This window comes from Lemur catta, chromosome 5 (assembly GCF_020740605.2).
Source record: "Lemur catta isolate mLemCat1 chromosome 5, mLemCat1.pri, whole genome shotgun sequence".
NCBI classification, from domain to species: domain Eukaryota; kingdom Metazoa; phylum Chordata; class Mammalia; order Primates; family Lemuridae; genus Lemur; species Lemur catta.
Window position 1 is genome coordinate 13,651,852 of NC_059132.1, and position 27,005 is coordinate 13,678,856.

Here is a 27,005-nt window from a genome sequence, read left to right on the forward strand (position 1 = left end):
ATTCTGTACGTGTCATTTGAATAGTGTACCCAATAGGTAATTTTTCTTCCCTCAATTCCCTCCCACCACTTTTGATTCTCCATTGTCCACTGTACTTGTATGCCCCCGCATACCTGTAGCTTAGCTTTCCCTTATAAGTGAGAACATTTGCTTTTCTATTCCTGAGTTACTTCATTTAGGATCATGGCCTCCAGTTCTATCCAAACTTCTGCAAAAGACATTATTTTGTTCATTTTTATGGCTGAGTAGTATTCCACAGTGTATATATACCACATTTTCTTTATCCTCTCATTGGTTGATGGGCATTTAGGTTGATTCCATATCTGTGCAGTTGTGACTTGTGCTGCCATACAGTTTGGCTTTTGAAGTCCTGTTTGTTTTGTACTTTTTTTTGTGCTTAGGGATATGGGACGTAGAAAAAGTTAATTCTTAAAGACCTCTTAAAATTCTCTTCTTTTCACAGAGTTTGTTATATAGGTGGGAAAGGAGTTGTCCAGAATGTTTTTCCTTTTTCCTAGTCATCTTTAACTCAAAATACATTTATAGGTAATGCACATTTAATGTTTTCTTTTTTTTAACACATTGACTGCCATAGTAGGAAAAAAAATTTTTTTCCTTGGGGCCACGATGTTTTATTACAAAAATAGAATAACAACTTCAAAAACAAAATGATCCTTTCTAATTTGATGAAAAACTTGTTATTTTTTATTGTTTTCTGTGCATGAGTTATTTGCAACTGAAAAATAGTTTACAAGGCTCCCAAGGTAAAGAGACTTGTGAGTTATGTATACTTCATGAGGCCCTGGGCTCAAAAGTATCATGAGTTAAATACAGCTCACATGGCAGTCAATGTGTTAAACTAAGGTTCTTATAAGAAGCATAAAAAGAGCATTTTACATGGAGGGAGCCAATATATGATGAAAAGAACACTAGACTGAGAATCAAGAATCAAGAATAATAAAATACTAATAACTAACTTTTTGAATATTAATGTTATTTAATTCTCATACCTGTTAAAATCACCTACAGCAATCCCCATTTTACACAGATGTGCAAACTTAAGCACAGAGTGGTTGCATCATTCTTCCAAGGCATAAGCCATGGAATTGGGATTTGAACTCACACCTTAGTTGTAAGGATAACTAAAGCAACTCAGTACACTGGATGAGTCATTTCATCTCTGTGTTGTGTAAAGTGATTACACAAATAATCTTCAATATATATTCCATGTCTAATGTTTTAGATCCCTTGCACACTTTGTAGAATACTTGAAAATGGTATACATCTGTTAGGGAAGCATACCGTATTCTCATAAGACATAGATAGGAAATGAATAGGTATAGGCCTTGTTTCTGTTTCCCTCAGATATGTCAGAGGCCCATTGAGAAGTTATCTGTGAATTTTGGTTTCTTTAAAGGTCCCTATAAGGATTTGTCATTTAGTAAACTTGATTGATAAGTTAATTGATAAAAATAAAGCTTAGGAATGAAGATATTGTATTTACATGGGAGACTGGGGATTTGTGCCAGACTCTTGTAGTGTTTAGAAATGAAACTGGGCCTTAATGAAGGATCTAATGACTGCTTAATCATAAATTAAATGTTAAATCATTTTCTTCTCTGTATTCTCAAACAAAAATGGTTTAGAGTTATAAAATGTAAATTTATCTACTCCCTCTGCTGCTGTCACCCTATTTCTTCAGTTAGAGTGATAAATGCCTGAAAATAGCTAAGGTAGGAGGTTGTCCCTGAGTCAGTAGGCTTGTCTCTGAAGAAGACCTCTTTTCTATGCCATTCTAGGTGGTGAGGGTAGAGGGACGCAAGGTTTCTAACATGGTCCTAGAGAGTGTGCTACACCACCTTCTACTTCTGTAAAGCCAGGGCAGCTTTATATAGACCAGTGTGTCCAAGCATCTGTCTGTTCCTTTGGTCCCTGTCCTTTTTTTTTTTTTTTTTTTTTCCCTTTTTTGAGAAACAGTGTCTGGCTCTTTCACTCCGGCTGGAGTGCAGTGGCACCATCATAGCTTACTGTAACCTCGAACTCCTAGGCTCAAGCAATCCTCCTGACTTAGCCTCCCAAAGCATCTGGGATTACAGGCATGAACCACTGCTGCCGGCCCCCTCTACCCCTTTTAAAGAGCTGAAGGAAGCCCTGGGATTAATGATCAATATCCCTCTTAGAAATGGGATGAAATGTTCCACAAGCTCTTAATCATGCTTTGACTATCATAGGACTTTAGCAATATATATACAAGCACCATTTTTCACCAATGCTTGCTAGAAGAGATGATAGACTTAGTTCTTCTGAATGCCACAGTCTTCATGGCTGACTTGGTGGCATGAGATAGTTAGACCTTCTGCTTCTAAGGCTAACTACCAGATATAAGGTTGATATAATTCCCAGCAAAATGTTCCATGAGAGAACCTGTAATTTGTTAGCACCCCTGCAGTCCTGAAAAACTGCTCATAATACCTAGGGGAAGAATAATTTTGATGGCTCTTTTGGCATTAGTGTGATTCAGGTTTGTAGGGAACCCCGTGAAACAGGAAGCAGTATACACAAACTTTGTGAAACTTGATTCTTTGTGACACTGGTGTAGTGAGTGCTCCCCCTTAAGTCTGATTCTGAGATTTAAAAGTTGTGTGAGAAGAGAACCAACATTTATTGAGTGTTTTCTATGGATTTATTATATGTACCAGGCAATTTTACATGTCTTATTATTTAATCCTTACAACAGCCTTGTGAGGTAGGTACTATAATCCTTGAGGAAATAGACTCAACATGTTTAAAATTAGGATCTAAATTCAAACATGGGATTTATCAACTTCAAAGCTGCCTCTCCTCCTATTAAATCTCACTGCTTCTCATGCAATCTTCTGTCTTCCCATCAGGCTTGAGAGTGCACTGCCTGGACCACCACTATTTCATTCCTTTACATTCATTCTGTCATTTCAGTGTTCTCATTCTTTTTAGCAGTGTCCAGCTCATTTAAATGTTGAGGCCCTCCTTTGCCATGGGAGGCTGTGGTTGTTGAGAAGTAGAAGAGTTCAAGCCTTCTGGGTCAGTTAGAAAAGAGAAGTCAGGAATAAAGATATCCTCTCCTACAGGCTTTGGAAGAGACCCCCAGTGGTAAAAAAGTCTTGGAGTTTTATGATATTGCCCCCTTAATTCATTTTGGGAGGGGAGTTTCCCATACCAGATTGCCAGTGTGATCTAAATATTAAATTTGACCAAGTGTGATGGCTGATGCCTGTAATCCTAGCACTTTGGGAGGCCGAGACTAGAGGATCACGTGAGGCCAGGAGTTTGAGACCAGCCTAGGCAACATAGTGGGACCCCATTTCTACAAAAATAAAAAAGTTAGCTGGGTGTGGTGGCACACCTGTAGTCCGAGCTACTCAGGAGGCTAAGGCAGACGGATCTCTTGAGCCCAGGAGCTGAAGGCTGCAGTAAGCTATGACTGCACCACTGCACCCTAGCTTGGGCAGCAGAGCTGGGCCCTGTCTCAATCAATCAATCAATAAATAAATATTAAATTTTTTCAGCTTTATTGAGGTATATTGAAGTATACTAAAGAGTGCATATTTAAAGTGTATAGCATGATCAGCTTTGACATGTATAAACCCATGAAACCATCACCACAATCACTTCCTTATGCAGACATCGATTTTTAACTTTTATAAACCTGTACACATAGCTATGCAAGTCACAAATGGTAAAAATTTAACACTGAGCCACAGTCTTACAGGAGTGAGAGCATAGAGGGATAAGCAACGAGGCCTTTAAATGCTTCAGAACACATCTTTCTTTTTAGCCTGAAAGATTGCTTGTGAAAGAGTAAAGTGTTAGACCTCATGGCATTTAGTAAAGCAATTTTTGTTATTTGTCATCTAATTTAGTTTTATCTTTAGAATCTTCTAGTGGAATGTTTTGAAGCATAATTAAAAACAGTTGACCAAGGCAAATAGAACATCTGAGCCAGTCATCTAGATGAAAGACAAATAAAAACAACTTCAGAAAATTATGTATGAAATCAGAACAGAAGGTGGAGACTTGGCAGCATTCTTCCTACCATGGGGAGCTTTCAGGACTTCCTGGCCTAGGGAAATGATGCCCTGGCAGTTATTTATCCTGGTGGCCATCTGTTTCTGCTAGGACTTGAGGCCTACGGTGGGTTTGTGAGAAGAAGAGCAAAAAAAACAACTTTCCTTCCACAGAGGACATGAGGTGAGCAGTACAAGCAAGCCTGGCCAGAACCCCATTAAAACTAGTGAATTGCTAAATGAACTGCACCCTTGGTGGCCAGTCAGTGGGGATTAAAACCTTTTATAAATTGCAGATGCAAACATGGCTAAAAGTGATTTTGCCAAAGTAGAATAATTATCTTCTTTTATCAACTTTTAGAGTGTTCCTTTCCTTTTGTGTGTAAACATTGGGTTTCTGTAAGCAAACCTCTCTGCCTTCAGTTGCCCCATTTTTTTATGCCTTTCAAATATTGTAGATGTGACAGTAAGAGGACTATTTTGTCACTACACGTGGCAGTCTCAGACCATTGAAATTTCTCTCAGTCACCACCATTTCCTTTGGACTGACTTTAGAGTCTCATTTTACATTTTCTTCTTTGACCAGTTGTTGAAATTCATTAGCAAGTATGTTGTTGGGCTGCGTTAGGCACTGTTAGTTTCTTGCTCCATGGGATTCACTTCTGGCTTTTCATCCCTCTTGTATTTGTCGCCTGCCTTTTGTTTTCCACCAAGTACATTTCTTCCTTCTCATTAACCATACCCCTAATCTGAGAACGCAGCCCTGCTTTTTTATCCTTATGTTATACATTTACTTCTCCAGGAGTCTGATCATTTCATTTACTAGTTGTGTGACCCTGAACAAAAGTTACTTCTCTCTACTTCAATTTTTCCATCTATAAAATGGGTACGATAGACTTACCTTGAAGTGCTGTTATGAGTATTAAATTGTTAATGTATGTAAAGTGCTAAGATGGGGCTAGAAGTAGTAAGCACTCTCAAGTATTTGTTTTTATGTTTAAACTTGTATGCTGGAAATTATTACTCTCTAAACTCTTCCCAATCTGCTTCTTCAGTTAGTTACACATAATTCAGTTGAAGTGTCTCACTGAACCTCAAGCAGTTAAAAACTAAGCAAAGAATCTTGTAACCCTAAATTCACTATTTTTCTGTCACTCTAGTTTCCCAGTTACAAGATTATTCTTTCCTTTTTGTTTTCCATCAAATCTAACCTGTCATTAAGTCCTGCCAGTTACCATTGATTCTCTAAGATCAATTTCTTTTCATTTGTATAGTCAGGGCTCCCTGATTCTAGTCAGTCATTCTCCCTGATTCTAGTCAGTCATTCTCCCTTCATGTAATGATAAAATAATCATCTTAGCACCTAGAATATCAGTTGGGATATAAAAGGCAGTGAGTATTTGTTGAGTGAATGTCTCATTTACCTGTGTTAGCCACCTCTAAAAATTTCCTGTAGATTAAGTCTAAATTCCTGAACATTACTATCAGGTTCCACTATTTGTTGCCTATTCAGTAATTTCACATCATTGATTATATTTCAGCTCAACAAGCCCACACGGCATTCCCTACTACTTTGAAATTATTCTTCTTTCCATATCACTCCTATTTCTTGAGATGCTTTTCACTTCTTTTGTGTAATTTTAAAGTCATGTCGAGAACACACCATTTCTATAGAATTTCTCCTTGTTGGCTCTACCAACTCTAGTCACTGTTCTATTCTGTGATGTGTCAGCACCTCTGTTTGATTTTCAGTGTGTCAGTTTGTACTTAAATCTGGGTGATGGGCATGTTGTATCTGCTCACCTTGATTATAAGCTCCTGGGAATCAGGGACAATCTTGGCTCTGTCATACCTTATCTCTTCAGTGCCAGTTACGTGCCCTACACCCTTCAGGGTACTCAGGAAATGTTTATGCAGCAACTCTGTGGAATGTAAGAATTGTTTTCTAGTGATCTTCATTAAGTCCTAAAGAGGTTATGTGGTAGAGATCACTACTATAGCAGAGCAGTTTTGTCGTTAGTAAAGAGCTTTGGGGCCATTAAATGGTAGAAGATTAGGAATATATTGTTCAAAAGAGTCTGGGCCACACAGGAGCCAGTCTGTTCTGACTAGGTAATTCTGGGGTAATTTTCAGCTGTGGACTACACTGTAAACAAACATTTTTAGTGATACTTTATGATCCTAGATATTTAATTTGGAAAGAGGATAACTGATATAATTATAGTCTTAAAATGAAGTTAAAACAAATTTGATTAAATGATATGCATTTTTCTCCTATTGAGTTTTTTTTAATAGGTTTTATTTTTTTAGAGTGGTTTTAGGTTCACAGCAAAATTGTAAGGTACAGAGATTTCCCATATGTTCCCTGCCCCCACACATGCATAGCCTCCCCCATAATCAACATCCACCAGCAGAGTGGTGCCTTTGTTAAAATTGATGAACCTACATTGACATATCACTATCCCCCAAAAGTCCATAGTTTATATTAGAGTTCACTCTTGGTGTTTTACATTCTGTGGGTTTGAACAAATTTGTATTGACATGTATCCACCGTTAATAGTATCATACAGAGTAGTTTCACTGCCCTAAAAATCCTCTCTGCTCTGCCTATTCATCCCTCCCTTCCCCCTAACTCCAGGCAACCATTGATCTTTTCACTCTCTTCATGGTTTTGCCTTTTCCAGATTGTGAAAATAATCGCTTCTCAGCCTTCTGGCTAAGATCAAGTGCAAAGTGGGAGAATAATTGGAATCATATAGTATGTAACTTTATCAAACTGTCTTCTTTCACTCAGTACTGTGCATTTAAGTTTTCCCCATGTGTTTTCGTGGCTTGATGGCTCATTTCTTTTTAGCGCTGAATAATATTCCATTGTCTAGAGGTACCATAGTTTATCCATTCACCTCCAGAAGGACATCTTGGTGGCATCCAAGTTTTGGCAATAATGAATAAAGGTGCTAGAAACATCTGTGTGCAGGTTTTTCTGTGAACATAAATTTTCAGCTCCTTTTGGTAAATACCATGGAGTGCAATGGCTGGATTATATGGGAAGAGTATGTTTAGTTTTGTAAGAAATTTCCAAACTGTATTGCAAAGTAGCTGTAACATTTTGTACTTCTACCAGCAATGAATGAGTGCTCTCTGTTGCTCCACATCTTCACCAGCATTTGGTGGTGATGGTGTTCTGGATTTTGGCTATTTTTATAAATGTATAGTGGTATCTCATTGTTTTAATTTGCATTTCCCTGATGACATATGATGTGGAATATCAGCAAATATGATTATTTGTCATCTGTTAATCATCTTTGGTGAAATGTCTGTGAACCTCTTTGGCCCATTTTTTTTTTTTTTTTAGTCAGCTTGTTTTCTTGTTGAGTTTTAAGAGTTCTTTGTATATTTTGGATAATAATCCTTTATCAGATATGTATTTTGCAAATATTTTCCCCGTTCCTGTGGCTTGTCTTTATATTCTTTTTATAGTGTCTTTAGCAGAGCTGTAATTTCTAATTTTAATGAATGACAGCTTATCAGTTCTTTCATGGATCAGGCCTTTGGTTACTATCTAAAAGATCATTGCCAACATCGGTGTCATCTAGATTTTCTCTTATGTTCTCTTCTGGGAGTTTTATAGTTTCATGCTTTACATTTAGGTCTGTGATCCATTTTGAGTTAATTTTTGTGAAAGGTACAGGTCTATGTTTAGATTCTTTTTTTGCATGTATATTTCTAGCTCTAGCACCATTTGTTGAAAAGACTATCTTTTCTCCGCTGTATTACCTTTGCTCCTTTGTGAAAGATCAGTTCACTATATTTATATGGGTCTATTTCTGGGCTTTCTATTCTCTTCTCTTGATCTGTTTGCCTTTTCTTTTGCCAATACCACGCTTTTTTGATTACTGTATCTTTATAGTATGTGTTTAAGTCAGACAGTGTCAAAGTCCTCTAACTTTTTCTGCTTCAATATTTTGTTGGCTACTTAGGTTCTTTTGTCTCTCCATATAAATTTTAAAGTCAGTTTGTCAATATCCACAAATTAACTTGCTTGGATTTTGGTTGGGATTGCATTGAATCTACAGACCAAGTTAGAACTGATATCTTGATAATATTAAGCCTTCGTATCCATAAACGTGGACTATCTGTCCATTTATTAATGCCTCTTTGATTTATCAAAGTTTTAAAATTTTCTTCATGTACATCTTATTTTGTTAAATTTATACCTAAGCGTTTAATTTTTTTGAAGTGCTAATATAAATTGTATTGTGTTTTTAATTTCAAATTCCACTCGTTCATTGCTGTTATATAGGAAAGTAATTGATTTTTGTATATTAACCTTGTGTCCTGAAACCTTGTTATAATTGCTTATTAGTTCTAGGAGCTTTTTTGTTGATTCTTCAGATATCCTATGTAGACAATCATATCATCTGCAAACAGAGAGTTTTATTTTTTTCTTCCCAATCTGTATACCTTTTCTTGTCTTACTGCTGCATTAGCTAGGACTTCCGGTATGATGTTCCAGACAGTGGTCCAAAGTCTGGAAAAAGTGGTAGTCAGCTGGTGCAAGGTCTGGTGAATATGGTGGATGACAGAGAGTTTCCAAGTCCAGCTTCTGTAGCTTGAGCAGTGTTGTTTGTGCGACATGTGGTCCAGCATTGTCTTGCAAGAGGATTGGCTTGTCTCTATTGACCAGTCTTGGCTGCTTACTTGCAAGCATCTTCATCATTTCATCCAATTGGTTGTAGTAGACATCCATTGTAATCAATTGACCAGGTTTCATGAAGCCGTAGTGGATAATACCAGTGCTGGACCACCAAACAGACACCATTAGCTTTTTTTTGATGAATATTTGGTTTTGGACTGTATTTTGGTACTTCATCCTTATCCAACCGTTGTGCTGAACACTTGGAATTGTCAAAAAGAATCCACTTTCATCACATGTAACAATATGGTGTAGAAATGGTTCGCCTTTATGTCTTGACACCACAGAAAGTCAAGCTTTGAGAAAATTTCTCTTCTGCTGCTCATTTAAATCATGCAGAACCCATCTATCCAGCTTCTTTACCTTACTGATTTTTTTAAAATGGTCCGATATTGTGTGAATAGTAATGTGAAACCTTGCTGCTAATTCACATGTAGGTTGAAATGGACTTGCTTCCATTACAGCTTTCAGCTAATCATTATCCACCTTGGTCTCAGGTGGATCACCAGAACGGACCTTCTCAAACCATTGACATACAGTGTGTTCATTAGCCACATCCTTCCCAAACATTTCGTTGATACTTCGAGCTTTCAGCACAGTATTCAAAAATAACTCATATTCAAAAATAACACGAATTTTTGAATTATCCATGGTTTCACAAAAATTGCTCTAAAAAAAATGTGAAAGATGATCACAAGCCAAACGGTGCTTTTGAAAGACTGAGGATGTACCTTCACAATAAAAATAAAACAAGAAGTGTCTAAGTGAAGTGTCGGGGATGTCAACTGTCAAACTTAGTACTTAAGGAAATCAGACATTTCATACTTAATAACCCAATAGGCCCATCAAAGGCATTCCTCATTTCTATTACAATGTTTTTGTTCTCTAGCATTTCTTTTTGGTTCTTTAGAATGTCCATCTCTCTGGTTACATTACACATCTGTTCTTGTGTGCTGTCTACTTTATCTGTTAGAGCCATCAGCATATTAATCATAATGTTTTAAATTCCAAGTCTGATAATTCTAACATCCTTGCTATTTCTGAGTCTGGTTTTGATGGCTTGCTCTGTCTCTGCATACTGTGTTTTTTGCCTTTTGGTATGTCTTGTAATTTTTCTTTGAAAGGTAGACATGACATATTAATACTAGGTAAAAGAAACTGCGGTAAATAGGCCTTTAGTGATGTGGTGGTAAGGTCTGTGGGGGCGAGGAAGCATTCCATAGTCCAAGATTAGGTTTCAGTCTTTTCCTGAGCCTGTGCCTCTGGACTGGGAACTTTGCCAGTGCTTCTCCGTCATAGTGCCCATGTTAGGTGGGACGGGATGACTAGAGGGGGCTGGAATTGAGTATTTCCCTTCTCCCAGGTCAGTTAGGCTCTGATGAAGCCCCAGCGGGTTAGGCTCTAGTTAAATAGTTTCTCTTGAAGGCAGAATGCTCTGGCATGTTTAAAAATGGTTCCTTTTGCCCTCCCCCCCTTGCCCCTTGCCCCTTGCCAGAAGCACAGGGGATGTTTCTCTGGTATTCACTATGAGGGAGGTGGTGGAGGTCTAGGAGGTAAAACTCAGAAAGGCATCACTCCCCTAGGCCTGGGTCCCCTGGAATATTTATCTGTAAGACTAGTTTACACTGAGTCTCCAGTAGTTCTCCAGTTACATTTCAGGTTTCCCTAGCCTGCACTGGTTCCACACAGGTTTCAGCTCCTGAGGTTCTGCTCCGGTAAATTGTGACTCTCTGTATTCTGTCTCTCTAATTTAGAGAGCAGTGGTTTGCTCTGTGACCTGACTTCTCTTACAGATCTAAGAAGAGTTGATTTTTCAGTTTGCTGATTATTGTTAGGATGCAGTGGTAATTTTCAAGCTCCTTACATGACAAACTGGAAACCATAAGTCTAATTTTTAGTTTAATCTAAAACTAGAGCATATTTATAACTCAGATTATAATTTTATAAGCAGAAGTGAGGGAAAGAGTAAATAAACCAGAAAACTTCATATTAAATAAAAAAAAGTTACCTTTTCCAAAAATATTAAAATATGGGAGCTTTTAAGCAATAGAGTCTGGATGGCTTATTTCCAGCATTGTAGATAAGAGCACTGCCAGAGCTTGAGTAAGAAGATACATGGCAGGCACGGTGGCTCATGCCTGTAATCCCAGCACTTTGGGAGGCTGAGGCAGGAGGATCACTTAAGGGTAGGAGTTCAAGACTGGCCTGGGCATCATAGCAAGACCCCATCTCTACAAAAAATTTTAAAAATTAGCCAGCCATGGTGGCATGTGCCTATAGTCCCAGCTACTCAGGAAGCTGAGGTGGGAAGATAATCTGAGCCCAGGAGTTGGAGGCTGCAGTGAATTATGATCATACCACTGCACTCTAGCCCAGGCAACAGAGCAAGATCCTGTATCAAGAAAAAAAGATGATGATGATGATGATATACATTTTAGCTGTAACTCTTCCATGGAGTTTTTTTCTCTCACGCCTTTGAGATTTGAAAACTAAACCCTGACTTGCTGGGTTGAAAGGCAGAAAGGAAAAGACTGGGCTTCTTTCCATCATGATGGAGAATTGAGTATTCAGATTGAGTAAGAGCCAAAGTGCGTATTAGATTGTACATTTGTTTTGAGGTTGGCATGAGCGACTGTTTTAGCACTGTGCAAAAGGCTGCCGTGGCATCTCCACTTCTAGTTTCTAGGGAGGCTGCAAATGTAGAATGTTTTTCAGTCAAGACATCATTCTGCCTGCAGTTGAACTGCTTTGGTTTGCAGTCCTGCTGTTTTATATCTGTCGTGGTATGTGAAGATAATGAAGCTTGAAACAGTGAAGATTGAACAACTGACTACACCCATGTATGTAAGTACATTGGTACTGCAGTGGGATGTTACTGGTGTAGGGAACTGCTAGTGGTCACAACTGTGCTTGAAGTAGATCCATTTCTGCAATGTCATGGCAGTGTTAGTGAACAACACCGAGGTTGAACAGAGAGGGGAGATTCATGTGTGTTCTGCTTTCTGACTAAGCTATCACTGCAGCCCATCTTATGTAACTTGGATGGCAGGCCAGATCGGACCCATGGTGAATTGGTGACCATTCTGGTCTCATTTCAGATGCTTTATGTTTTTATCTAGTTGACTACAAACATCAGTTCATTAACTCATTTGTTCATTGATAACCATTTCTCAACATCCTGTTCCCTATATACGCGATCTTGTGTATGAGTGTTTTGAATATGGTAGATGTTTTTGTTTTTTATACAAATTGATAACCAGCTGACATTAATACTCTAGTTTGAGGAAGGGACATGTTATGTATAACCTTAAAATGTTCATTGATTTATGCTTTCAAGCTCCCCATGGAAGTCTTAGGTAATTACAGTGTAATTTATGTGCCTGTCATCCCAGCTACTCAGGAGGCTGAGGCAGGAGGATTGATTGCTGGAGCCCAGGAGTTCAAGGCCAGCCTGGGCAACATAGCAAGACCTCGTCTCTAAAAAATAAATAAATAAATAAAATAATAATGTAGTTTATGCTTTATAAGGAAATTAGCCATTAATACTTTAAAACCGTAAGTGCTTTTTTTTACCTCCGCTGAGCCAGCTTGTTATAAACTTCATACCCCTTTTGTTCTTTTTAATCCGTAGCTTCTCTGTAATAGATTGACTAATTGGGGTTAAATAAACACCTTGGTCATTTCTATGGTAAGTGTGCTAATGAGACTTATATATAAGCAACGAGTCTGTGACAGCTGGTAAGACTGTCATCTCTAGTTTGTGATTTCTTTGGACTAAAGACTTTTGGCCAAGTACTTCAATTTAGGAAGTCCAGTCACTAAGAAAACTACTTTGGAACACTTGTGTTGTGGTGAATTGGACTTATGGTCTGTATTTTTCTCGTTTGTTTGTTTAAGGTAGCTGATTCAATGTAATTTGAATTTTTTGTGCTTTTCATTTCTCTTCTATTTTAATGAAATTGTAAACTAGACATGAAATGACTCAGAAGGGGGAAGGAGGAACATGCCTGGTTAATATAAAATTAGATAAAAAGTCAACTGGGCATGGGCCTTGATCATCACTGATGATCAGCTATCAGTGATTGACATTATTTTATGTTTTTTTCTCTACAATGGCATGCTAGCAAGAGAAGCTTAAGCATTTTGCAAGATATAAACAAAAATGCATATATTTAAACTCTTATTCATATCTTCTCTTTCTGAAGGTGCACTTACAGAGTGCTATGATGAACTGGGGAACAGGTACCAGCTTCCAGTCTATTGCTTGGCACCACCAATCAACATGATAGAGGAAAAGAGTGACATAGAGACTCTGGATATTCCTGAGCCACCACCCAATTCTGGATATGAATCTCAGCTCCGTTTGCGCCTTTCTACAGGCAAAGACCTCAAACTTGTGGTTCGTAGCACAGACACGGTATTCCACATGAAGAGACGGTTACATGCAGCAGAGGGAGTGGAACCGAGTAGTCAGCGGTGGTTCTTCTCTGGCAGACCTCTCACCGACAAAATGAAGTTGGAAGAGCTGAAGATCCCAAAGGACTATGTTGTACAGGTTATAGTGAGCCAACCTTTGCAGAACCCAACACCAGTTGAAAACTGAACTGGTCCTATTGGCTGGTTCCCAGATCCCTCTGCTCCTTTTTATTATGTTGCCATTTCCTACTCTATGGCGTGAAATTTATTTTCACTGCTCTAAATTCCCTATGAATGGATTTAGTTCTGAGGAATTACCAGTGAAAAATTCCATCTGTGATGGAGACCAACAAAAATAATAAAACACAAAGAGCCAGCCTTTGAGACTCATGTAATTACAATTTCTAATTTGAGAAGCAGTTAAGAAATAGATAACCATTTATTTTAAAACACTCAACTACTATGTAATGGCTGTATTTAAATGATTTGGACTGTAAATGGAACGATGCATCCATGAAGAACAGCACCAAGCACCTTTTGAATACAGATTTTTTTAAATATATCAAATTATATACCCAGAAACCATCCATAATAGTTATAAAATGTAAGCTTTCTTTTTAATAGAAATTGAAAAGAGCAGTATTTGAGGTTTGCTTCTATTCTGGTTTTTTCTTCTTAGCTCAATTAATATTTAGCCATAAAGGAGTAGAGACTCTCCATCCCCACATGTTGAGCTCCTTATTACATTCACGCTAAATTTTGGTGCCTTCCAGCACATTGGTGGCAGGCACCCTTCTGGAACACTAGGCAATAATTTAGTCAATGCAGTCTCTGGTTTTCAACTGATAGTTGAAAAGTCGTTTATCCTCTTACTGCATAGGCGTTTTGAAAGGTCTATGTAATGAAGCTGTTTTCATATCCTGGCTTAGAAGGTCACTACTATATAATACCTTCGTTGATCTAGCTACTCTGCTTAGAACTTTTTGTAGCTAACTGTGAGTCCAAATGCATAGTTCCTGGGCCAGGGAACACAGGAATTGAGTACAATTGTTCCCACTATAGGATGGTAAAGTAATTGTTCTCATCTCCTCTACTTTGCAGGAAGAATGTAAGGAAAAACCATTCTATCTGTGCCTGGGAGAACTGTGCCTATTTTCAGTCTTTTAGAGCAAATTTCATCAAAATTGACAAGTGTGAAAGGTTTACTGGTATCACTTAAACATCAGCAATGAGACCAAATAATGAAACATTGCTTTATACCTTAGTGGTTTCCAGTTGAGTTACCTCTAGTCATGGTGGGTGACAATTTTCCTCCCTCATCTTTCCTGGCAAAAGCAAATTAAGAACCATTTACAAAGTAGAGGACTGAAAAGTCCAATGAGATAACCTGATTCTTTTGTACTGTGACTGGAATAAAGCTACCAAGGATTATGTTTAATTTGGAGCCTTTTAAAAGGGTGGTTCCTTAGATGAGAAGAGGGCTAAGACTTGACCACGGTACCCCTGAGAATCCATGAGATGGAAAAGTAGAGGCTAGAAGGCACTTATGCTGTTCTCAATTGGGAAGTAGCAACCCTCCACACCTATTCGGATGGGAAGCACCATTATTGATTCTAATGATGACATGAAACTGCTAATTAGTTTAAATGTAATGTTTAAAATGGTATTTACATTTTCTATAGCCTGATTAAATATATCTATAATTGTAACTTACCATGTTTCTGAGAGCTTTAACTATTAATACTTCCCTATTTTTATGCAATCATTTTAAAGATTGTAGCTGTATCCAATTTAGGATTGCTGATGACTGAATCTAAATTCAAGAGAAAACAGCATTAATTCCAAAGGAGAATTTTGTACTTAGAGGTGGAGGTATGAGAGTATTTCAATATGTTGCCCTGTCATTAAATAGTTTTTGTTCATTTGTGTGCCACATTGAATAGCAGCATCTCTCAGAGTCTATCAACTGGAAAAAAGTGTTTAAACCTGTTTTTCTTAAGGAAAATTGGTGATGTCATCAATATCTATGATTGATAAAAGGTCTTGTTTGTTGAGGATTTGAGCTCTCTTAAGAGTTTATTTTAAGGGAACATATACTTTGAATAACAATTTCTGGGCATGTTCAACTAACCTAGGTGAGAAATCCATGGTGCTGTTTAATTGTAAATAGATTAAGATTGGACCAATACTTGATGTGTATAATTTTAGTATGTAGGGTTTTTGTGCTTTTTTAAAAAAAAAAAAAGTTCAATTTTCTCTTTGCCTTTATTCTGGTTTTTTAATTGTTGTTACTCTCTATATAAGGGTAATCTGCCTCATTCTAATGAGAAGTGTGAAGGTTTTTCTCCTTTTTAAAACCTCAGCTCAATAAATAAGTTCATTATCACCAAACTTAGGCTCTGCTATGCCAAGTCATACATGATCGTTTATAAATATGCTTTATCTTCTGCATTGAAATCTTGATCTAAAATAGGTTGTTGATTTTTTTTCTCTTAAGAATCATGCTGTAGACCGGGTGCGGTGGCTCACACCTGTAATCCTAGCACTCTGGGAGGCTGAGGAAGGCGGATCGTTTGAGCTCAGGAGTTCGAGACCAGCCTGAGCAAGAGCGAGACCCCATCTCTAATAAAAATAGAAATTATATGAACAGCTAAAAATATATATAGAAAAATTAGCCGGGCCTGGTGGCGCATGCCTGTAGTCCCAGCTACTCAGGAGGCTGAGGCAGGAGGATTGCTTGAGCCCAGGAGTTTGAGGTTGCTGTGAGCGAGGCTGATGCCACGACACTCTAGCCTGGGCAACAGAGTGAGACTCTGTCTCAAAAAAAAAAAAAAAGAATCATGCTGTAAACCAAAACTCATAATTTTTCTGAAGCACTGAGCTCATTTATTACTCATTTTTGCATGAAAGTGACAGGTTTTGTTTTGTTAAATGTTTAATATTTTATTTAAAATAGATGACACATGCCTTTGGAATATAATCCAAGCATACCCAAGTGAAAAGAGTCTCCCTTGCACTCCTGTCCCTCGTCTCTTATTTCTTCTTCCCAGAGGTAACAGCTTTTAGCAGTTTTCTGGGTATCTTTAAAAGTACTCTAGCACAGTGGTTCTCAAAGTTAAGCATGCATCACAATCACCCTGAAGGCTTATTAAAACACGGATTGCTAGACCCTTCCACCAGAGGTTCTGATTCAGTAGGTCTGGGTGAGGTGCTATAATTGGCATTTTTTAAAAATCCTCAGGGTGCTTCTCCTGCTGATCTTAGAGGCACTCTAAGAACCCCTGTTCTAGTGGATATGACTACATCCACGCCACCCTACTTTTCCCTAAATACACATACTATTCTGCACCTTTAGTTTTTCTCTAAAATGGTGAATCTCAGCATTCATACACAGATCTAGATCTGCTTCGTTCGTCTTTGTAGCTGCAACGGTATTCTGTTGTCTGCGTGTACGACAGTTGTTTCAGACTGTTAAGTCTGGACAGCTTGACTGTTTTTAGTCTTTTGCAACTGTGAACCATGCTGCAATGAGTTTCCTTTTATATAGATACATCTTTGTGTCTATATATCTATAGAATGCATTCCTAGAAAGAGTACAGTCTATAGATGTATGTGACTTGCCCTCCAAAGAGATTTTGCCAATTTATACTTGTAATAAGACTATTCTTATTCCCTTATACCCTCACCAACTTTTTGATCTTTGACAATCTTAGTAAATGAAAAACTTTGTCCTATGGTTTTACTTTGTATTTTTCCTGGGTGAAGTTTAGCATTTTTCTATATATTTTAAGGCCATTTGGGTTTTTTTTTTCTGTGAATTGTCTGTTTAAGTTTGTCCATATTCCTGTTGCATTTTGGTCTTTTTCCTAGTGATCTGTAACTATTCTTTCTATATTAAGGAAATTAATCCTTTTCTATAATGTGTTATTTCTTTTGTTTTTGTGGAATTTACCATGTGCAAGTTTTAAGCTTTTCATGGTCAAATCTATATCAGTCTCTCATTTTATGGCTTCTGGGTTTTCTTTTTAACATCAAAAGGCCTTTCTCACTCTACAATTATAAAAATTTTTCTCTCATGTTTTTAGTATTTCCTTTTTGGTTTCATTGTTATATGGAATTTATCTTGGTGAAAGGAATAGGGGATAGCAGTCCAGATTTATTAATATTGTTTTTTCAAATAGCTATCCCACTTTTCCCAATGCTACTTACTGTATAATTTTCATCTGTCTTTTCCCCATTGATGTGGAAAAAACCCTTATTTTATGACAGTTTTTAAGACAATCTACCTTTTTTAATGGTCTTTCTTTGTTAATTGGACAAATTAGCAGACATTGTGTCAAACTCTCAACTCAAAACTATGATTTAATATTTTTACTTATGGAGAAGAAAAAAAAAAATGCAACTGATAACCTCCCTTGCGATAGCCAGTGTCCTGTGATTTCTTTTTGGGTCTCTTGTGATACCTTTAGCCTCTGATCCCTCTGGTTCTGTAGAGGCTGCTCGGGTGGTTAACTGTCTCATCTCACCAGATGTCACACATCTTGGCCTTTTCTAGTCTTTTTCTTTGGCATGAGGCTTAAGACAATGATAAGATGAGATCTAAGGACTGATGGAAGATAAATGATTTTATTTTATTTATGGTTAGCTCCCTCTAAAATTCTTCCCTCTTTATAGCTCATAGATTGTGGGAGAACCTGTCTGTGGCCCTGGGCTGAAACTGGAGCTGCGGAAGCCCTCCATTCAAGCCTGCCGTTCGTCCACCCCTGCAAGTGCCACTCCTCTCTCCCCATTGCTTAGGCCCCTGAACAGACTTTGTTGACCAAGGAACGCTAATGTAACTATGACATAGTAATAATACAGAGTGTTGATAGCATCCAAAAACATCCCGAAAATGTACATAGGCTAGTGAATTCTACCCTTCCTTACACACGCAATCCAGTGGATTTACTCTGTGGAAATAATGAAACTTGAAGCATTTATGTATAAACACGTTGAAAAAATTATTGTCATATCATGTAATTGAGAAAAGTCCTAAAGTGGACATTGATAGATAGATTGTTTTATTTGTTGTACTCCTAGTCCCAAAAGTATCAGTTGTGCATTTGAATTTTAGTTTTTACACTGAATTCCAGTTTGGGCTCATCAGAGATAAATGCTCAGTTTCCTGATGCTATTCTAGAATCACTTAGTTTATGAAGATGCTCTTTAAAGGAGGAGCATTTTTTAAAATCTGATAGTTGGTTCACCTTTTATGGTCACCCTAAATCCACTGTAGAGGAGGGGAAAACTTATGATAACTGCTCATTTCTGAAACTTTTGTTATTATATGTGGTTTAAGATTATTTAGCCAAAATTTTTTTTTAATTTTTTTTATTTCAGTATATTACGGGGGTGCAAATGTATGTATATTGCCTTTGCTCCACCTAGTCAGAGCTTCAAGCATGTCCATCCCCCGGACGGGGCACACCACACCCATTAGGTATGTATATATCCACCCCCCCCCCATCTGCCTGACACCCAATGAATGTTATTACTATATATGCACTTAAATGTTGATTAGTTAATACCAATTTGATGGTGAGTACATGTGGTGCTTGTTTTTCCTTTCTGGGGATACTTAGTAGAATGGGTCCCAGCTCTATTCAGGATAATACAAGAGGTGTTATATCACCATTGTTTTTTGTGGCTGAGTAGAACCCCATGGTATACGTATACCACATTTTATTAATCCACTCATGTATTTATGGGCACTTGGGTTGTTTCCACATCTTTGCAATTGTGAATTGTTATTTAGCCAAAATTGATACCTATTAAACCTATTATCTTTGGCTATCCTTCCTCCCTGCCCCATTCTGAAACAATAGTATTTTCATTGCTTTAACCACCATGTCTGAACAAAACCTAAATGTCATGGTTACCCTTTACATATCTCAGGACCCCCCTGGAAGACAGGAAAGAGAAGCCTTCCTGAGACCTCATTGTAGTTTCTTCTCCCAAAACCACGCCTAGATCCTAAGGCTGTCTGGTGGCAAAAGCCACCTAGCCTGCCACAAAGAGGCAAAATCCTATACCAAGATGAGTTTAGTGGTAAGGCACTTGGAACTGTGGCTAATCTGTAGCTGCCACTTTCTGGCCAGATAGTGCTAGTCTCAGTACTCTGTGTAGGTGTAGTAGTGTCCATACTTGTTTGCTAGAGGGTAAATTTCACCTTGGAGAATAATTGCAAACTCTTCACCAAATCAGAGAAAGAAAAAAAGCATTGTTGTTTTGTGTTTTCTGGTCTTCACAACAATTCCATAAGATAGATACTATTTATCCCCACGTGGAAAACAGAGATCAAAGGTCAAGTGACATGAGTTGGGTTTTTTATTGTTTTTTGGGTAGTTCCATTCAGTTTTTGTGGTACCATTGTGGGGAAGACAAGTTTTAGCTGCTAAACATACGAGTCATGCTCAAAAGCATGTTTCGAACTCCTGACCTTGAGCGATCCTCCCGCCTTGGCCTCCCAGAGTGCTAGGATTACAGGCATGAGCCACTGCGTGTGGCCTCAAAAGCATGTTATCAATGGGATATGTCTATGAGATAGAGATAGTCATAGTAACTAACATGATTTCTATTATTACAAGTTTAACTTATGAATGGCCATTTTAGATAAGCAGTATTGTTGCACATTGACAAGGTATAATTAGATTTTATTTTTGATGATGTTAGGTCCTCTGGAGCTCACTGAATGCCTTAAGGTCAGGTGTGCCACGGCCATCCAAAAAGCATCCAGCCACTGATTGTATCCATATATCCATTGTGTCCATGGCTAGATACTTTACAGACAGCCTCATATTATGTAACATATCCTTAAGAAATCCTTGGTTGATAGTAAATGAGCTGTATTTCTTTAATCCCCAAAGTTGTTCTTCAGAAACTTACGGTAGAAGGAGACGTGGTAATTAACATTATACAGAAGGGATTTCTGAGCCAATAAAATACCAGCTTAAAACTGAAGTTACTCAGATCCTGGCTGTAAGCATGGGCATCTAATTCACCTTGAATTTGAATCCTGTTCCTACCACTTGTGAGCCGTATGTTCTCAGGTAAGGTTCTTAATCACTCTAGGCCTCAGTTTCCTCATCTGTAAACTGAGGATCATAACACCTAAGTCACAGTCACAGGGATAAAGTAATGCATCTAAAGAATTGTCTAACTCACAGCAAGTACATAATATATTGTAGTTTTGTCATCACTATTAACATCACGGTACACTCAGGTAGGGAGGATTCACAAGTCCTGTGCCCAAAAATATTGTTTAAATTACTCAAGACATTATACAAAAAATTATGTAAGGGCATGTAATTATTTTACCCTAGTAGATTTGATATAGTTGCTTAAGCACCAAACTCAGTAATTCAGGTTCTCGGAAGAGCATAGCCTCCACATCCTTAAAGGTGGACTTTTGATATGGTTGGAGGCACTTCCCCATTGGCCAGCTTGGAATCTCTGGCATCTAGGTGGCCTTACCCTAAGGATTAGGAGACTAGATAGGATTTTGAGAGTGCTGGACCACAAGTGATGAATATCAGGAAAGCCTCACCTAGCTCCAGTAAGTGTTGGCAATTATTTGGATACATAGGGCTCTATTGAGCAGAATTGATCTGGAAAGCAGCAGTGGAATTGGGATATGTCAAAAAAAGAAAGTGATTACTTCACATTCCATTATTGTGAGTTCTGTGTGAGGTCGATAGGTTACTAAAATTCAGAACCTGCTGATTCAGGAGAGCTCATTTGGACCCTTCATGTATAAAAGTCATGTAAACATACCCACTCTGATGCTCTAAATTTATTTTTAGCCATGTTAACAGTTTAATTACTTGTGTCTATTCCAGATTCCATTTGTTTTCCAAGAGATTCTCTTTGCTCACAGCCACTTAATGTGAGGTTTCGAAGATGAGAGATTTTCTCTTTCTGCTTGCTGCCTCTTCTGGTATTTGTCCATGGAGAAGATAGTATACAGCTTAAATTCCTTGTAATTGAGGAGCTTTTGTTGTGGGAGGGAAAAAATATTTCAGGAAGGAACTCATCCTTTGTTTCAGATGACAGCAGGATTATAATAATTTCTTATTAAAAACTTAACTTACAGAGGCTCAGTAATTAGGATATAATTGTAGTATGAGTGTAGTCTAGTACCCAGGAATAAGAGTCTACTGTAGACCCTAAAGGAACAAGGGTCACTTTCTTCTATGTCAAGTCTAGACGCCTCAGGCTGGCGTCTAAGTTTCTTCATGATGTGGTCCATCACTTTCAACCTTAGCCCCTCCTTGTTTCCCCAACATGGATTTCCTCTTTAAATAGGCAGAATTCACTGCCTTCACTGTAGCTTTCTGTTAGGATATTGCTCACATATACCTGTCATAGACTTTTTCCCTTTCTATTTATTCAAATATATAAACCCTTCCCCCAGCACCAATTATCACCATATTATATATCCTTCACTAAACTATAATTTTGTATCCATATTACATGACAGCATTTAATCAACCCTTTCTCTTCCAGGGCCCAATAAGTCTCTTCAGATTTTTTCTGATCCATGTAATACATTTATTTGAATAGGTTTTTCCTCCTCCTGACTTGTAGGTAGTAGCACATTGTCCTCTATTTCTGGAAAGAGGTTGCCATGCCACGCTTTTGGGATCTGCACTTACCTGGTCACCTGTGACGTCAAACTCATGGAAGAGCTCTGTGAGTTCCTGTTTATGAATATTGAAGAGAAATCTGTACATTTGGAAGGTGGCTTCACCAATTCTCTCCTCCCCATCCAGGTCGAGCAGGTCAAAAACAGACCGAGAATGGCGATACAGAAACTGCTCTTCCAAATGGTTCTATTTTGAGAGAAACATGTAAGACAGGAACAGGGTTATCAGTGCTCCTTTCTAAACTTCTTTCCTCAAGACTCGTATCTTCACCAGCCCATTCCCTAAAACAAAGGCAAAATCACACAGCCCAGGGATGAAGAGGTTCATCAGCACATCGTTCCCCTTCAGCATCTGTGTTCCCGGGGAGCTTAGGTGACCTGTAGTAATCACTGCTGGATGGCACTGTGGTGACTCTGATGCATTTCCTTACATTCAGTGAAAATCTCATGAAACTGATGACCTCCGTTCCTCAAGGAGTGGGAAATGAGTGGGAAAATACGGGCTAGAAGTGTGTATATGGTGAGGAGGGACCCAAGGAAAAGCATTGCTTGTCTCCATCTCCCTCAGAAAATTCTCTGAGCAAAGGATCATGGAGGGAGTGAGGCACTTTGAGATTACAGGTGCTTCTTTGAAAATCACCAATAGCTCAAGGGAGGAAGGGCATGCCAAGAAGGGCCCCAATAGGGTGATATCTGTTTTTTCCAAGGCGAGGCCAAGGCGGCAGCAGGGAGAGGCTGTGGAAAACTTCCAGGTTATGGGTGGACCATTTGGGAACCAAAATTCTCCCTCTGTCCCCCATTTTTTTCTTCCTCGTTTTTAGTGAAAGGAAGAAAAATTTTGATGCATTCTTAATTCAGTGCTCCTTTAGCAAGAGGATGGCAGCAGCCAAGCTCTGCTTCCTCTGCCCCCTCTGCCCTGGACCCCGTCTTGTTACTTGCCTGGTGCGCCAGCAGTATGCACACCAAAATGTAGAACTGGTCAAAGCCGATCTCGCCCACGGCATTCCAGTCCAGCATGTCAAACACGATCTTGATCTGTTTCTTTTTCAAGTCAGTCACGTGATGAAGGAAGTGATAGAACAGCACATCTGTTAAGGTGGGGAGGCCAGGAGATGGATTATTCTGAAACGGTTCTGAAATCCTAAACAACTAGGAGCCATATAAACAGCAGTAATGTTGGAAGCTTGTTGACCTGGGAAGAATATTGCTATCTCTGGCTTCGCCACTCTCTACCTTCCACAATCCCTCGGACCTTAATTGTCCTTGAGGTGTGTGGAAAAGCACCGTGCCTGGAGTTGTGTCAGGTGAGATAGCGGATAGCGCTTGGTCCCGACCCCAGCTCACACGCCTCGTGCTGCAGACAGCTGTGCCTGTGGCACCGATCAAAGGCAAGGTGGTGGCATACAGCGCAGACGCAAAGTGCCCCTTGTGTGTGAAAGGGAGAACTTAATTTTCATTAGTGACCTAGGCACTTCCTTGGAAATGCTGACATTTTTCCTGGGCCTTTCCCTGGAGCTAATTAAAGTGAGAAATAAAAAATCATTCCTCCTCTATAAAAGTCTTAGTGTTCCTCATGCATATATAAAGTAAATGCATTTGGCTATAGGAGGAAGCGAACAAAACTTACTGGCCACCTTATGTGGTTAGGAACTTTAACTGCCAGGTCTCACTGAACCCTGACAACCCCTACAGTGCAAGTAGTATCACACTCCTTTTATGATAAGCCTCAGCTATCAGTTAGTGCATCTGCGCGCTTCGGGAACTGTCACGGGCATACCAATCACTAGATCTTGCAAAACCGAAGATTCTGATTCAGGAAACCTGGCATGGGACTGGGAGTCCACGTTTCTCCAGGCTGCGGGTGATGTGACGGCTGCTGGTCTGTGGCCCACACTGAGTGACAAAGGTGTGTAAGTATAGAGCTGGGATTCAAATGCGGGTCTGTCCACAGCCGTGGTCTTTCCACAGTGATGCTGTATCTTTTACACATCATTTAATGGATATTTAATCATATGCATTCAGAGAAAAAAATAATGAAAAATATGGAAACAATACTCTTTGACGAATAGGGAAGTTTTTTTGCCTGCCCTTTCACTCACTAATCATATATCCCAGTGAGAACAAGAGGGAAGAAACAAACATGGCTATGCATTTATATAGTGGCACGTGTTGTCCACAGTTGTATATACAAATCCCAGAGGGGAACAAGGAATTTTCAAGTATAACTTTGTCTACTTGTGATTGTCCCTTGCCCATTGATTACAGAAACTGTCTCCTGCATAAGAAATGGCTCCACTGAATATGTAAAACATATCTACGTAATTTGGACGTGCAGCTGAACCCAGCTAAAAGCACAGTGAATCCATGGTCACAACGTCACAATTTGGGGCCTTCGGACAGCCTCTTGATGTTCCTTCTCTGTGCCTCACTGAGTATGAGCACCTGGGAACAACACACCTTATATGTACACAATGGTGTCTCCTTGACAAATGCTTTCACGTGGGCCTTACTAGCTACTTAAGACTGTTTTGAAACCAGCCGACTCTGGCCCACTCAAGTCTCTAAGGCCTTAAGTGACTCCTCCCCCAGGAAGGCAAACATTAAGGTTGTGCCTTCAGCCTTCCAGGTCACTATCCAGTCCCTGGGTGACAGAAGACATGAGCATGACTTTACCTCTCGGGTGTTGCATCATAAAGGAGTGATTTAGTTACTGGGGAAATCGGACTCCTCGCAGCAAACATTCCAGTGAGATGAATGTATGGGCTTTGGAGTCAGAAGAAAGCCCTGAGTAAAGAAGGTGTCCTCTTTTTGTTGTTTGTTTTTTTTAAGATTGAATGGGCTCTTGAAAAAATCTTTATGGAAGGAACCCCTTATTTGCAAATAACATTTCTCTCTCTGAGGTCAGAATGAATGAATGGATGGAATACTGATATAGTTTGGGTATTTGTCCCTTCCAAATATCGTGTTGAAATTTGGTCCCCAATGTGGGAGGTATTTGGGTTAGGGGAGCGGATCGCTCGAAGTATGCAGTGAGTTCTCCATTAGTTCCCAGGAGAACTGGTTGTTAAAAAGAGCCCGGCACCTCCCTCCCACCTCTCCCGTCCCCTCTCCCCTTGTGACACGGCTCCCCTTCACCTTCCACCGTAAGTAGAAGCTTCTGAGGCCTCAGCAGAAACAGATGCCAGCGCCATGCTTCTTGTACAGCCTGCAGAACTGGAGGCCAAATAACCTCTTTTCCTTTCCTTATAAGTTACCCAACCTCAGGCACTCCTTTATAGCAACACACACAGACTAAAACAGATGCCTCATTTATACCCACTCCTACAAAGAACCTAATTGGTCTTCTATTAGTTTGTGGACTCAAGAGGCAACACTGAGATCTTCAACGTTTTTTGGTCATTCACAACTACCAAGAATTAGAAAGGATCTTGCAGTTTATCTGATGCAAACCTCCCATTTGACAAATAAGAAGTAAATTCTTGCCAAGGGGTCTTGAAGGTTAAGGCCTGAGTGGGGCTTACCTCCCAAGAAGAATAATTATAATGCTAACAAACACTAAGTCTTTACAATGTGCCAGGCACTGTGCTAAGCATTTGCCAAAGTTATCTCATTATCTTTTTCCAACTATGAGATGGACTCCGTTATTAGAAGCCTCACCTCTAGACAAGAAAAATGGGACTTAAAAAGGATGATGACATGTTCTCCAAATCACCGAGGAATAATGGGGACAGCCAGGATTTAACCCTAGAGCCTGCAGTTTTTTCCTCCCCACCGAACTGCCACTAGTCTCCACTCTCAGCCGGCAGTTTCTCTCTGTGCTTCATCTAGATGATATAATAAAATACTCATTAGCTAAATAGTTTCTGGTTCTGCAAGTTTTCCTGCACATCAGCTACAAGCCAGGTGACAGCCCAGAGGAAACATGTCTGACTCACTGACCATTCAAGGTGTTCTTGCCGTGCACGTCGAGAAGGTGAAAATACTCCACCAAGACCTTCACGTTCCTCACAGACAGTAAGCAGTATACTTTGTCCAGATAGAGGTACCACAGAAACGATCCTGTCTTCAGTTTCATCTTGGTACTCTTTAAGCCGAAGGCTCTGGCGACCTGAAGTAGAATAAAGAATCCCGCCTCGGAACTAGAATGTTGGATTCTGAGTAGCTGAGAAGATCTGGCAGCAGAAAAGACAAGTGTATACATTTGTCAACACTCATCAAACTGTACACTTAAAATCTTTGCTTATAAATTATACTTCCATAAAGACTTTTGGAAAAAAATATTAGCAAACCAAATCCAGTAATATATGAAAAGGATAATACATCACAACAAAGTAGTGTTTATTCCAAGTAATCAAGGTTGGCTTAAAATTCCAAAATCAATCACTTCAATTGACCACATTAACAGAATAAAGGAGAAAAATCATATGGTCATCTCAGTAGATGCAGAAAAACCATTTGACAAAACTCACCAATCATTCATGATAAGTACTCTTAGCAAACTAAGAATATAAAGGAATTTATTTAATTGCATAAAGCATATCTCAAATAAAACCCTACTGAAGACTGTTAGGGTGGGAACTCATGACAGAGGCTGAGAAAGAATTTTTGACACAAAGATTAGGGTAGAAAGAAGGAAAAATTTATTTTACTTTTCCCTAGAGGAAAGGGCTCAGCACAAGGAAGAAAGAAGCAGTAGCGGCTCAGAGGACAAGCGGCTTGGGCTTTTATTGCGGGTTATAAAGGGTAAAAACAAAGTTTATTGTTGGAGACTGATAGCAGGAAACAGCTGTAAAGCCTGCATTAGTTGTTTTTTCCTCTTCTCCTTGAGGCTGGCTTGTCAGTTTCTCCAGCCTGTGGCTCTGGTAGATGTGAGGGAAGGGTCACACTCCCTCTATCTGCTCAGTTCTTTCCAAGGGCTGTAAAAACAAAACTCCACAGGTGGTTAGTCTTATAGACAGTGGGTTAAGCCACAAGTGGTTAATCAAGCAAGGGGCTGTTGTGTGTTGTGATCTTTCTCTCTTGTTTCTTTCAGTTACATAGTTTATTTTCTCTCCATTAGATAGTTTATTAGCAAGGCCATCCTTTCATTCCGCCCCCCCCCCCCCCCCCCCCCCGCTTTGGTTAGGATTATTAATAATATTCTCACCAATGTACTGGAGACTGGGGT

The 27,005-nt window shown here is 39.1% G+C and overlaps 2 protein-coding genes across 3 annotated transcripts in view; one reads left to right on the plus strand and one right to left on the minus strand.

Annotated features, from left to right (window-relative positions):
- Window positions 1-15,410, plus strand: part of UBTD2 (ubiquitin domain containing 2) — a 55,998-nt gene extending 40,588 nt beyond the window's left edge. For both annotated transcript variants that reach the window (XM_045551173.1, XM_045551174.1), the window contains exon 3: window positions 12,945-15,410. In XM_045551173.1, the coding sequence (XP_045407129.1) occupies window positions 12,945-13,342 (398 nt within the window). In that variant the 3' untranslated portion in view covers window positions 13,343-15,410. The remainder of the gene's footprint in view (window positions 1-12,944) is intronic.
- Window positions 15,411-21,052: 5,642 nt separating this feature from the next.
- EFCAB9 (EF-hand calcium binding domain 9) lies at window positions 21,053-25,914 on the minus strand. The gene is made up of 4 exons (XM_045551176.1): window positions 25,778-25,914; window positions 22,778-22,926; window positions 21,849-22,025; window positions 21,053-21,184 (listed from the first exon to the last, which is right to left on the minus strand). Exons 1-4 carry the CDS (start codon window positions 25,911-25,913, stop codon window positions 21,065-21,067), a joined length of 582 nt encoding a protein of 193 aa, XP_045407132.1. The 5' UTR covers window position 25,914; the 3' UTR covers window positions 21,053-21,064.
- Window positions 25,915-27,005: the final 1,091 nt, after the last annotated feature.

Coding starts and splice junctions, on each gene's coding strand:
- EFCAB9 (XM_045551176.1), bottom strand. CDS start 25,913: ATGAAACTGAAGACAGGATCGTTTCTGTGGTACCTCTATCTGGACAAA. Junction 22,927..25,777: donor CGGCAAGAACACCTTGAATG/GTCAGTGAGTCA, acceptor CCACCTTAACAG/ATGTGCTGTTCTATCACTTC. Junction 21,185..21,848: donor TTGACGTCACAGGTGACCAG/GTAAGTGCAGAT, acceptor CCACAACAAAAG/CTCCTCAATTACAAGGAATT.